This window comes from Mauremys reevesii, linkage group 7 (genome assembly GCF_016161935.1).
Source record: "Mauremys reevesii isolate NIE-2019 linkage group 7, ASM1616193v1, whole genome shotgun sequence".
Lineage (NCBI taxonomy): Eukaryota > Metazoa > Chordata > Testudines > Geoemydidae > Mauremys > Mauremys reevesii.
The window spans coordinates 96,481,339-96,494,264 of record NC_052629.1 but is presented as its reverse complement, the minus strand read 5'-3'; the positions used below and the strand labels follow the sequence as shown (position 1 = coordinate 96,494,264).

At 63.8% G+C, this 12,926-nt stretch overlaps 1 protein-coding gene across 3 annotated transcripts in view; it reads right to left on the bottom strand.

Moving 5' to 3' along the window:
• Window positions 1-1,699: 1,699 nt before the first annotated feature.
• CCDC88B (coiled-coil domain containing 88B) overlaps window positions 1,700-12,926 on the bottom strand; it is a 24,686-nt gene continuing 13,459 nt past the window's right edge. For 2 of the 3 annotated variants that reach the window (XM_039482003.1, XM_039482005.1), the window contains 13 exons: window positions 10,742-11,530; window positions 10,281-10,405; window positions 9,378-9,519; window positions 9,129-9,272; window positions 8,650-8,811; window positions 7,222-7,499; window positions 6,078-6,221; window positions 5,263-5,449; window positions 3,674-3,819; window positions 3,414-3,509; window positions 2,883-3,034; window positions 2,391-2,669; window positions 1,700-2,003 (listed from right to left, as the gene is read on the bottom strand). In XM_039482003.1, coding sequence (XP_039337937.1) covers window positions 1,951-2,003; window positions 2,391-2,669; window positions 2,883-3,034; window positions 3,414-3,509; window positions 3,674-3,819; window positions 5,263-5,449; window positions 6,078-6,221; window positions 7,222-7,499; window positions 8,650-8,811; window positions 9,129-9,272; window positions 9,378-9,519; window positions 10,281-10,405; window positions 10,742-11,530 — 2,697 coding nt within the window. In that variant the 3' untranslated portion in view covers window positions 1,700-1,950. The remainder of the gene's footprint in view (window positions 2,004-2,390; window positions 2,670-2,882; window positions 3,035-3,413; window positions 3,510-3,673; window positions 3,820-5,262; window positions 5,450-6,077; window positions 6,222-7,221; window positions 7,500-8,649; window positions 8,812-9,128; window positions 9,273-9,377; window positions 9,520-10,280; window positions 10,406-10,741; window positions 11,531-12,926) is intronic. The other variant, XM_039482004.1, reaches the window with a different exon arrangement.

Below are 12,926 nucleotides of genomic sequence, written 5' to 3'. Positions count from 1 at the left end.
GCTCTAGACCCCAGCGCACCAAGCAGGCGCTTGGGGCGGCCGTTTCCCGGGGGGGCGGTATTTGGCTCCGGTGGAGCTCCCGCCGGCATGCCTGCGGCAGGTCCACCGGAGCCCGGAACGAGCGGACCTGCCGCAGGCATGACTGCGGCGGGTCCCGTCTTCCTGCGGGCTCCGGTGGACCTGCCGCTGGCATGCCGGCGGGAGCTCAACCGGAGCCGCAGGAAGACGGGACCCGCCGCGGGACCGGGGAAGGGCGGCGCAGCGCTCCGCGCTGCTTGGGGCAGCGTGATTTGTAGAGCCGCCCCTGCCTGTAACCTCCCTAGGGGTCCCTTCCCCATATCCCACACCGGAGAGGGATTGACAGACTCACATCCCATAGGGAACTCCCCGCCCCAGGGAGGGACCGCCCCCCCATAGGAACCCCAACCAGGATCCCACACCCCTTGTCCCGGGGAGGGACCAACCGTCCCCTGCACCCTCCCATGGGCACCCCCCATAGGGAAACCCCATAGGATTCTGCACCCTGCCATGGGGACTCCCCTACCCCCATAAGGATCCCCTCAGGATCCCATACCCCTGCCCCAGGGAGGGACCAACTGACCCACCACACTCCCTATAGGGAACCCCCCCAGGATCCCACACCCCCTGACCAAGGGCAGAACCAACAGACCCCCCCCCCACAAGGTCCACACACACCTCCCTGAGGACCCTCCTGCACCCCACTCCCATGGACAAACCCCAAAAGGGAAGGATCCCACTGTGAGCTCCCCCACAAACTTGGATTCCCCCACCTTCCTGCCCCATGGATGGAGGGATTCAGGTGGGGGTGGAGGTGTGGAACAGAGTGAGTGAGTGCGTGTGTGTGTGCACGCGCAGAGTGCAGTGGGGAGGTGGATAAGGTGGTGCGGAGCGGGGGTGCAGTGGGGAGGTGGTGCAGAGCAGGGGGGTGAAGTGAGGAGGTAGTGCAGAGCAGGGGGTGCAGTGGGGAGGTAGTGCAGAGCAGGGGGTGCAGTGGGGAGGTGGGAGGATGCAGTGGGGAAGTGGGGGAGGCCCTAGTGCCCAGGCAGGCAGTGGGAACTTTCTTGCAGCAGGACCCAGCTCGGGGCATGTTAGGCATGAACAGGAGGTGCAGAGCTGGCAGGGGGATGTAGTGGGGAGGAATGGGAGGGGGTGCAGAGTGGTGGGTGCTGTGGGGAGGTGGTGCAGAGCAAGGAGTGCAGTGGGGAGGTGGGAGGATGCAGTGGGGAGTTGGTGCAAAGCGGGGGATGCAGTGGGGAGGTTGTGCAGAGCAGGGGGTGCAGTGGGGAGGTGGTGCACAGCAGGAGGTGGGAGGATACAGTAGGGACATTGTAGAGAGCAGGGGGTACAGTGTGGAGGTGGTGCAGAGTGGGGGATGCAGTGGGGAGGTGGGAGGATGCAGTGCGGAGGTGGTGCAGAGCTGAAGGGGGCAGAAAGGGCTCCTGGATTGTGGTTGTGAAAGTGGTGTAATCATGAGAGCGGAAGGAACTGATGATGCAAGAGTGATGGGGGGGCGCGGCTGGGAGGAAACCCCCTTCCTTCCCAACGGTGCCTGGAGAGGGAGCAGGGGAGTGGGAGAACGGGAGAGGGGCAAGGGGAGGAAATGGAGGGGGGATGGGGGCGAGTGAAGGGGTGGGAGCAGGCACGATGTGGGGCGGTGTGGAATGACAGCAGCAGAGGGGATGATAAATAATACATTTTATTTCTAATAAATTATAGAAATACAATACAAATCCTGAGCCCCGCCCCAGTGTCAGGGCAGGAGTCCCAGGGGGTGGGAGGGATCAGGGGCTGAGATGGGGGTGGGGGGCAGAGCCAATTCTCTATGCCCCTGGCATGTGGCTGGAGGATCCTGGGAGCTGGGACTGTAGCAGGACCCCTTCCTGGTTCAGTTCCCTGCGTCGCTGCCATCTGGGTGGGGCTGAGCTGGGCTCACTGACTGAGCTGGGGTGTGAGCGGTGCCTTCTCCTTCCCTTGCGGTAGCCCTGGGCGGAGACAGGACCCCCAGTTACACCCGCCCCAAGCCCCCAGTCGATCTCAGCTCTCTGGATCCCCTGCCATACTCCAACTGGAACCACCCCCACTCCATAGCGGATCCTCTCCCTGACCCCCCTCTTCCTCCCCATCTCTTCTGGTTGTTGGGGGAAAATCTCTCTCTCTGGCCCCCCATCTAGGGGTGACACCCCCAAAGTCCCCTCTTATCCAAAGATGATGCCCCCCCAATCTTCACCCCCCCCATCTGGGGGGATGCCCCCATAACTTAGGGACAACACCCGATATCTGGAGTAAAGCTCCCGCAGCCCCTGCCCCCACAATCTCTCTCTATATCCCCCCATCCAGGGATGTCACCTCCCCAGTCCCTGACACCTCACCTCTCTCCTTGCTGCCAGCACTGGGGAGTCTCTGCCCCTCCTGGGCCTCCCAGGGGGCAGCGGCCTCCTCGCGGGAGCCCCCCAGGAAGGCAAGGGGGCGCTGGCGCTGGCGGAAGCGCTGCCGGGGGGTGGCATCCCCAGGCCCAAAGGACTCGCTGACCAGGACGCGGGAGCTCAGCTTGCGCCGGTTTAGCCGTAGGTGCACCCGCTGGGCGTCGGGCAGGCTCAGCACGCTGGTGGCCTTGCGCAGGGGCACAGGTGAGGCAGGGGCGCTGGAGTCTGTGGGCGAAGCAGGAGTTAGTGGGGCAGGGGATGGTGTGTCCTGCGTGGGAGTGCCTTGCACTGCCATCCCGGATGCCTGGGTTCCATCCCCTACCCCAGTCCCCCTGGGGGCTGTGAGCACTGTGGGGCTGTCCAGGATGCCTGGGTCCCATCCCCTGTCCTGATCTCTCCTCCCCACGTTCCACAAGGTGGAGGGCCCCGGACTCTCACCCCCATCAGGTGCGCGCCCATCCTGCCCAAGTCCCGGCAGGTTCTCAATGCTATTGGCCCCCTCCGCCAGGGGGCGCTGCTGTTCCCGGGAGGGCTCACGCCGCGGCTTCATCAGCTTCTTCATCTTGTCCGCAATCCAGTTGCTGCTCTTCCTGCGGGGTGGAGGGAGAGGGAGGGTCACCCGCTTCCTGGCAGGAGCTGGGGGGGCCCAGGCCAGCCCCACCACTCATCCTGGGAGATTCCACCCCCCCAACACTGACCCATGCAGAGACACTCAGGTCAACTGTCAGGGAGGGTCCCTGGCTCAGGCTGGCCCTGGGGGTCCTAGGCTCTGGGGGGTGTATCCCTAGTTTGAGGGAAAAGGGGAGGGTCCCCTGGCTCGGGCCAGCTTCGGAGGGTTGGTGGCTCAGTCTGTTTCAGAGGATGGGGGGCCCAGCGTGGCAGAGAAGGGTCCCTGGCTGAGGGGGCAGGTGTGGAAGTCCATGGCAGTGGCTGGGGCTGGCCCAGGGGTGGGGGTGGGGGCACACTCACTTGCTCTTAGGCAGCGCTGGCTCCAGCACCCGGTACTGGTCCATTATCTTCTCCACCAGCTTTTGTTTCTCCCGGCGCAGCTCGTTCAGCTTATCCCTGGGGGGTGAGCACAGGGCAGCGTCTGAATCGGGGGGTGAGCTCCCTGCCCGCTATAGTCCCCAGCCAGCCTGCCCCACACCCCCCAGCCAGCCTCACCAATCTGCCCCCTCCCTGCGCACCTCCCCCATTGGCCCGAGGGAGGCACTCAGGGGGGCACTCACAGGTGCTGGCGCTGCTCCGAGTGGTACTGCTCCCGGCTCTCCATGCTGCGCTCCAGCAGGCTGCGGTTCTCCTGGCTCAGTTTCTGGATCTCCTGCAGCAGGTGTCGGTTCTCCTCCTCCTGGTTTCCCTTCAGCTGGGCCAGGAGCTGGGAGGCAGCAGAGCTATTGATAGGACAGGCCATGCCCCTCTGGGCTCCCCCTCACAGAGGGAGGGGGGCTGGAGGTGCAGAATGGGGAGAGCACTCTCTGATCAGGGGGTTCAGAGGGGAGGACCAGCTCCCATTGTTTGCTTGGGACAGGGGGAGCTGGGCTGTGGGTGGTGTGACGGAGTGCGAACTGGATGAATAGTGGGCATGCCTCAGTTTCCCCTATGTGGTGCCTAGTTAACTAGGTGGAAGGAAAAGATGGTTTACCCCTTGCAGAGACCCAGAGATACAGGCGTCTCTGATGCCTGGGGTCTGGGCTCAATGCCCATGGAGAGTCCCAGAAGACAAAGGCCAGTCCAATTGCCCGGACATTTGGCACCTGGCAACTAACGACCACGGATGGCCCCCCTCCTTAGGGAGCCAGCCAGGTGTGACCAGCTGGAGGACAAAGGGCTAAGGAGGAGGGCCAGGTGACAGTGGTTGCCAGGAACTAGGACAAAGGACAGGAGGGGCCAAGTGGGGTAGTTAAGTGTGGGTGACTGGGACTAAAGAGGGGGGCCAGGGGGCTCTGGACAGACCCAGAAGGACTTTGCTGTAACTTTCCCTTCTCTGTGTTAACGAAGGACTTTCTAGGCTGTGTTCCAGACATCTAATAAACCCTCCTGCTGTGATGGCGCTGGCTGAGTCACTCCAGGTTAAGGAAATCGGGGCGGGGGCGGGGGGGGGCTGCTCCCTTTGGGTGTGTCAGTCTCCCTCAGGTGTCCAGTTCAGGTGGACTCACTGAGGGGAGCTCGCGGCGTGACCCAGGGGTGCTGAAGGCGCCAAGGTTCAGCCCCAGGGGGTGGTGAAGCCAAGAGGCCTGCGCTAGGGAGAGTGTGACCCTTGGGGGCTGACACAGTGAAGGGGTCCTCCCAGAGATGGCTCCAGAGCACTGGAGCTGTGGATCTGTGGCAGGTGGCTACCGGAGTGGGGGTCTGAAGGTATCGGGGACCTGCATGGGTCTCCAATGGAGGGCGCAGTGCGGGAGAGCTGGCCTGGGAAGAGAAAGGTATCGGGCACTGTGTGTGTTCTTGGTGGGGTCAGACTGGGGGGCAGGATTGGGGGAGGTCAGGGGTTGCACATCTTGCACTGGTCTCTGGGTAGGATACAATGGGAGGTTCAGGCTGGGGGAATGGGGCTGGGGGGTACCAGAGGTGGAATTGGGGGTAGTGGGTTGCGTACCTTGTTCTGCTCCCCAGTAAGGATGCCATTGGGGGGGTTAGGCTGGGGGGGTACCACACCTCGCTCTGCTCCCCAGTAGGGATGCCATGGAGGGTTCAGGCTGGGGGGCAGGGGTACCACAGGCAGCATTAGGGGGTTGCACACCTCGCTCTGGTCTCTGGGGGGACACACAGTGGGAGGTTCAGGCTGGGGTGCGACTAGGTGGTACCAGGGGTTGCGCACCTCACACTGGTCTCCAATCCGGCCCAGCGCCACCTCCAGCTGGTGGTTCTGCTCCCGCAGGGCGGTTCCCTCAGCCTCCAGCCGCGCCTGCTCCAGCTGCAGCCCCGTCAGCCGGCCCCGCAGGCCCCGCAGCTCCCCTTGCTGCTCCTCCTGCGCACGCTCGGCCGCAGCCAGCGCCGCCTGCACCCTGTGCGGGGCGAGGGGGTCAATGGGGGACTCTGAGGGGAAGCCCACACACTGACCCCGATGCTGGCCCCCATAACCCCCATCTCCCACAACCTACAGACCTCCCACTACCCCCACATCCCAGTGCCTCCCACTGCCCCCACATCCCAGTCCCTCCCACTGCCCCCATATGCTAGGGACCCCTCCCCCATCCCATCTCACCACCTGCCCTAACCTGCAGGCCCCCCTGCCTCCCATATCCCGGGGATGTTAGATGGGGTGGGATCTGAGTTACTACAGAGAATTCTTTCCTGGGTGCTGGCTGGTGAGTCTTGCCCACATGCTCAGGGTTTAACTGATCGCCATATTTGGGGTTGGGAAGGAATTTTCCTCCAGGGCAGATTGGCAGAGGCCCTGGAGGTTTTTCGCCTTCCTCTGCAGCATGGGGCACAGGTCACTTGCTGGAGGATTCTCTGCACCTTGAGGTCTTTAAACCACGATTTGAGGATTTCAATAGCTCAGACATAGGTTAGGGGTTTGTTACAGGAGTGGGTGGGTCAGATTCTGTGGCCTGCGTTGTGCAGGAGGTCGGACTAGATGATTATAATGGTCCCTTCTGACCTTAAAGTCTATGAGTCCCCCCGAGTTACCGTGCATGCTCATCCTGTAGCCGGGCGTGCTGCTCCCCCAGCTGCCGGTGTTCCCGCTCAGCCCCCTCCAGCCGCTCCCGTTCCCCCCGCAGGGCTGCCTCTCGCTGCTCCAGCCCAGCCTGCTGTGCCACCAGATGGCTGTGCCTGGAGGGGGAGAGAAAGGGGTGAGACCCCCCACAGGACCCCCAGGAGGTTGCCCCACTGACCCCTGCTCCTCCCCCATGGTTACCTGCCTTGCAGCCCTGCCCGGTGTCCCCTCCACAGACACCTGCCCTGCTGCGCCCCACATTCGCTTACCCCCACAGAATGCCCCCCATGACACCCTGCAGCAACCTGTGCCCCCTCCCCATCTGACGTTTTCCTAGTAGTTAGGTCGATCTAATTTTTAAGTGCAGAGCAGCCCTGAGTCCAAAACTCCTGGGTGGGTTCCCAGCCCCTTTGGCATTAGGAGGGACCCGTGCTGAGCTCCCCTGACAGTTATGTAATTCACATCCAGTTGCTGAGATCTGCGATCAGTGCAGTCACCAGTACTTCTCAGCAGCTAATCTGCCCGAGCAATCCTGGGCTTCTTCCCCATGCTGAGAGGTGAGGGCCAGGCCAGGCTGTTACCAGGCTCTCTGGGTTAAGCTTGGCTTCCCCATCCTACCAGGGACTCTGTAATGCTGGATTCCAAGGGATTAATAAACCCCCGCTTGCTTGGAACAGGCTGGGCTGGGTCGGGTCGCTGCAGATCTCCCCCTCCCCCCCGAGTGCCTGGTTCCCTGGCGGGGTAAAGCTCCTCTGAACTCAGTGGCACTGGCTGGAGAGCCACAGAGGTGCTGGAGCCGGGAGCCCCAGCCCTGGGCATATAGAGCTGTGGACTCGGCCTGGTGAAATGCTAAGCCCAGGATCTGGCACATAACAGAGCTCCTCCCAGAGGGACTCTAGATAGGCTGGGGGACCAGACCCCCAGAGAGCCGAGACACCTCCCATAGGGTTCACTGGCCTGCTGCCCCCTTGTGCCCTCTCAGCCGCTCCTTCCCAGGCTTTCCTGGCCTTGCAGCTCCCCTTGCCCCTGGGGTTATCTGGCCTGTCACAGCCACGTGCCCCCAACCCCTGCTCTGGGGGGTTCCCTGGCCTGCTGCCCCCAGCCCCCTCCAGTTACCTGTCCTGAAGGGTTCGGTGTTCTTGCTCCAGTGCCCGCAGTGCCCCCTTGAGGCCGGCCTGCTTGCCCAGCAGCCCCTCCAGCTCAGCGCCCTGGCGCTCGTGCAGCAGTGCCAGCTTGTCATGGTTGCGCACCAGCCCTTCGTGGCGCCCGCGCCACTCGTCCCGCTCCTGCCGGGCCACCCGTACCTCAGCCTCCAGCCCTGCCAGTCGCTCCCGCAGCTCCGACGCCCGGGCCTCCAGTGCTGCCTTCTGGGACAGCAACGCCGCCTGCTCCACCTGCCAAGGGAGGGGGCAATGAGAGACATGGGGCGGGGGATGGACAAGGGAAATCATGCAGGGGAGCAAGAACCACAGGGGAGTAGGAGTCAATGTCTCACCTGGAGGGTCCCGCACTGGACCTGGGGTTGGGGCAGGAGGGTTTGGGGGAGCAAGGGGCATCCAGGGGACACACTGTCTGACCTGGGGGCTCCACACTGGGCCTGCTTGTGGGGCAATGGCGTTTGGGGAGTTAGTATCTCACCTGGAGGGTCCTGCACTGGATCTGGGGGTAAGGGGAGTGGGGGGGCAGGGGAATTCAGAGGGCCGGTGTCTCCCCAGGGTCACCCAGCTAAAGGAGAGAAGGTGATGGCCTGTGCAGAAGGCTGAGCTCTAGACTGCAGGGAAGTTGCCAGGGGATCAAGGATCAATCTTGGGCCTGATCCCATTTAATATTTTCATTAATGACTTTCGCCCAAAAGGAGGGTGTGAACGAAGTGTGCTGAGGACACAGAGTTGGGAGCGGACTATCACACAGAAAGAACTGGATAAATCTTGGGGGCCGCAGTGATAGACCTGGGATGAAATTGTGTCAAGTGCAAGGTCATGCCACTAGGGGCTAATATTTCCTCTAGCCTGGGGGCTCATCTCCTGAAAGCAACAGAGGGCAAGAGAATCCCCAGGCTTTGGGTTGATTGCAGGATGCCATGAGCCACCTTTGTGAGGTGGCCACAAAAAGGGCCAATGTGATCCTAGGCTGGATCCGGCGAGGGATTTCCAGTGGCAATAGGGAAGCATTAATGCCCCTGGCCGAGGCACTGGGAAGAGCTCAGTGGGAACACTGGGTGCAGTTCAGGAACAAGGGATCCAAACCAGCCCAGTGCAGAGAAGGGCTCCCAGGCTGATCAGGGGAGAGGAGAACTGATCTTATAAGAGCAGACTGAGCGAGCTGGGCCTGTTTAGCCTGGCCAGGTGAAGGCTGAGAGGGGATCTGGTTGCTCTCTATAAATACACCAGGGGGTTTAGCCCCAGGCAGGGAGAAGAGCTACTGAAGCTAATGGAGAACGTTGGCACAAGAACAAACAGGGACAAACTGGCCAGGAATCAAAGGAGGCCTGGTCTCCCAAATGGGGACAACGGGGGGTTGGGAGGTTCAAACGGGCTGTCTCACCTGGAGGGCCCCACACTGGGCCTGCAATCGCCCACTCTCCTCCCGCAGGCCTCCGCTCTGACCCTGCAGGTTCAGCAGCTCCCCCTGCAGGGCGCCCAGCTGCGACTCCAGCTGCCCCAGCCGTCCCATCAGAGCCTCTTTCTCTGCCAGCAGTGCCGCGTTCTGTGGGAGGAGCATCAGCAAGTGATGGGGGGGTCCCCAGCTCCCCCGAGGGGCCTCCAGCCCCACAATCCCTGCCCCTGCTGAGAGGAGGGGATGGGAATCCCTAACCCCACAGAGTCCACTGAGGGGCACAGTCCCTTTCCTCCATTCCCCACACCTGCCCCAGACTCCCTGAGGGGCCTCCCATCACAGCCCCCCTCCCTGCCTCACCCCAAGGGCAGGGGGAACCCAGCCCCCAGAGGGTACCAGATTCCAGCCCCCATCCTGCCCCACCCCAAAGGAAAGCCCCCCCAATACACCCCACATCCTGGACTTACGCTGCGCTCCACCTCGATGAGATGCTTGCTCAGGGTGTCGCTCTCTGGCTCAGCCCGAAGCCCCAGCACGGGCTCAGGGTTCCCCTGGCCCTGCTCCATGGCCCCTGGCGCTTCGGGTAGAGGGGCCCCAGTGCTGCTCTTCACCTGGACATAGAGAACAAGGGAGGGCGTGAAAGTGAGCAGATGGGAGCCCACTACTACTGCAACCCCGGCCTCTCCCAGCAGAGGGCGCTGGGGGTGGTGTCTCACCTGGCGCAGCTCTTTCCCCAGGTGCTGATTGAGGAGGAGCAGTTCCTCCACCCGGCTGTGGAGGGCGCCAATCTTCTCCTCCTTCAGAGCCAGCATCTCTCTGAAGGACGACTCCAGCCGCTGTTCCAGGCTTTGGTATTGGCTAGGGCAAGAGGGGGGCATGTTACATCCAGGAGCCCCTGGAAACTGCCCTAGCCCCTCCCTGAGATCCCTGCCCCCCAGCCTTTCCTACAACCAGCCACTCCTCTCCGAGATCCCTGCCCCCCAGCCTCCCCCGCGACCAGCCACCCCTCCCCGAGATCCCTGCCCCCCAGCCTACCCCGTGACCAGCCACCCCTCCCCGAGATCCCTGCCCCCCAGCCTACCCCGCGACCAGCCACCCCTCCCGAGATCCCTGCCCCCAGCCTACCCGCAACCAGCCACCCCTCCCCGAGAGCCCTGCCCCCCAGCCTCCCCCGGGACCAGCCACCCCTCCCCGAGATCCCGGCCCCCCCGCCTACCCCGCGACCAGCCACCCCTCCCCGAGATCCCTGCCCCCCAGCCTACCCCGCAACCAGCCACCCCTCCCCGAGATCCCTGCCCCCCAGCCTTTCCTACAACCAGCCACTCCTCTCCGAGATCCCTGCCCCCCAGCCTCCCCCGCGACCAGCCACCCCTCCCTGTGATCCCTGCCCCCAAACCCCATGACCAGACACCCTTCCTCAAGATCCCTTCCACCAGACCCTCCTGTCCAGATCCTCTGCCCCCTATACAGCTCCCCAGCCACCCTGATCCGTGTCCCCCAAACTCCACCAGTCTATCCCCCAAGACACCTCTTCCCCCTCTCCTCTCCATCCCCCCCAAGATCCCTGCACCGCCCCCAGTATACCCCAAGTGTGGGTATGGCCTCCTGCAGATGCCTACCTCTGCTGGGTGCCCTGCTGCTCCTCCAGCAGGCGCTGCTCCTCCTCCCGCCGCTCCAGTTGCTCCCGCAGCCGCACCAGGTCAGCCTCCCGCTCCTGTCCCTTCACCTTCTCGCTCAGCAGCTCCTGCAGGAACAAGCAGGACTCTAAGCACTGACGAGGGGACCCAGGGCCCCTCTTCCTGCCTCCACTACCCCAACCAGGACCCTGACCACTGGGGGGGACTCCCATTGCCATTCTCTGTCCCCCACTGTCACCTGCAAGGTGCTCCCCACAGTGCCCCCTGCTGGGAGAGGCCGGGGTGGAGTAGCTGGGAACTTCCCCACCCCATCTGCATTCCCACCCTGCTCCCCACAGTGCCCCCTGCTGTGTGAGTCCAGACTGGAGTAGCCAGGAGCTTCCCCCCACCCCACTCCAGCTCCTTACAACCCTGGCGCTCCCTGCCCCTAGTGCCCCCATTACCTCCCGCAGAGCGGCTGAGGCCTTGCGCTCGGCTGCCAGCTGCTCACGCAGCCCCTTGCTCTCCTGCTCCAGCTCCCGCAGCCGCTGCGCTGTCTCTCTCAGCCCGCCCAACTCCAGCGCCTGCAGCCGGCTCTGGGCCTCCAGCTGGGCGGCCCGGCGGCCCTGTTCTGCCAGTGCTTCCTCTTGGGCCTGGGTCTGGGCCCGCAGACGCCGGGTCTCCTTGTCCAGCGCCCGGCGCTCTCTCTCAGCCTGGCTCAGCACCGCCTCCAGCGCCCCTCGCTCGCCCTCCAGCTGGGTCAGGGCCGCCTTGTGTTGCTCCAGCCCGCGCTGCAGGGTGCCCAGCTCACGCTCGGACGCCCGTAACTCCTCCGCAGCCTCCCGCGCCTGTTCAGCCTGGCGCCCGGCCCGCTGCCGCTCTGCCTCCAGACTGCCCCGGGCCTCCGCCAGCTCCCGCTCGGCTTGACTCAACTCTGCCTGCAGCGCCTCTCGCTCCTTCTCCAGCGCCTGGACCTCGGCCTCCAGCTGCCCCAGCAGCAGGGCCTCCAGGCGCTGCTGCTCCAGCTCCTGCCGCAGTCTGAGCAGTTCCTGCTCCAGGCGCCCCCGGGCCTCCTGGGAGGCCGTCAGCCCCTCCAGGGCCTTGGCGTGAGTGGCCTCCAGCCGGCGCAATGCCTCCTGCAGGCTGGACGCCCGCTCCTCCACCTGGCATAGCCGGCGCCCACTCTCTGCCAGTGCCTCCTGCTGCTCCTGGGCCCAGGCGCCTGGGTCCCCCTGCCTCTGCAGAGACTCCTGCTGGGGGGAAGGGGAACAGAGCTGGTTAGGGGCTCGCTGGCATGGCAGGGGCACCCTGGATTCCCAAATCTGTAGCCACGTGGCTGAGCCCCACTTGGGTCCCTTTGGCCAGTGCCTAGGAAGGCAGGAATCAACCCCCGACATACATGCTGCCCCCAGATATGACGCAGCATTGACTCTGATCTGGACAGAGAGAGACACTTGGCATTGGTACCAGGGACAATTCAGCAGGCCTATGGGGATTCACTGCCCCACATGCTGCCCTGTGCCCTAGCCCGCCCCCAGCAAGAGCATAGTAACTGGATGTACTGAGGGATGCCCTCTATTGCCCCCACCAGCCCAGGGCGCCTCCTGCCCCTTGTGGTGGGAACTCAGAGGAGGGCCCTGCCCCAGGCTGATCCCCAGGGGTCCAGGCTGCCTTTGAGCCTCCTGCCTACCCATGTGTCCTCCTGGCCTAAGCCATATGAGCCTCCCCAGCCCCACCCAAAGAAGGGCAGTTTTGGTAATAGGGTTATGATCCCTGTGCAGGCCTCTGCGCCCACAGGCTTGGTGTTGCTATTCCTGAGGGGAATGAGGCATGGCTGGTGCCCTCTGCTTCCAGACCAGACAACTGCCCACACCTGCCTGCCACCCTGGTCATTACTCGGGCGCTAGCCCATGCTGCTGCAGCTTCGCTGCTCTGGGGGCCAAGCCAGCTAGACTGGAGCTAGCTCCGCTATGTCTGCACGAGCGGCAATCACACCCCATTACTGCAGCGTAGCCGTTCCCTGAAGGGGCAGAGAGCAAAGCTCGGTCTCAGGACAGCAGGACATGCTGGGGTCCTGGCTCCCACCAACACGGGCTCTGGCGGAAGCCTGGGCTCCCAGGCTGGCCTGAGGACCCTGCGATGCTGGATCCCAGGTGACTAATCAATGCTCCCTCGGCCTGGCCAGGCTGCCCGGCTTTGCCGCAGATCCTCCCTGGGCGCGTCGCTCCCGGAGAAGGGAGAGTCTCCATGGCAGTCTGGTCACAGCTGCACTGGCGGGGGGAACTCGTGGGGAGAGCAGGGGGGGCTGGCACCCGAAGGTCCAAACCTGGAGTTGCTGAGGCCACACGGCTGCCCTGGGGTCTGGTGCTCTAAAGGGGTCACTGGCACTGCTGGGAGACTGTGTGAAGGCTGGGGTGTAACAGCCCTGTCAATCTGTGACAACCTGCAGCCAATCCCCTGTCCCCATGCTCTGCCATGGCATTGGTCTCCTCCAATGGGAGACAGGCTGGCAGCAGGGAGGGTAGGGTGATGGGATTCCCACCCTGCTCACCCACTCCTCCAGCCACTCAGGGCTCCAGGCAATGGGACTGACCCCTTCATGCTGCCTGAGCCATGTGGGGGCACCATGCTAGGGGCACTCCTGGGCCT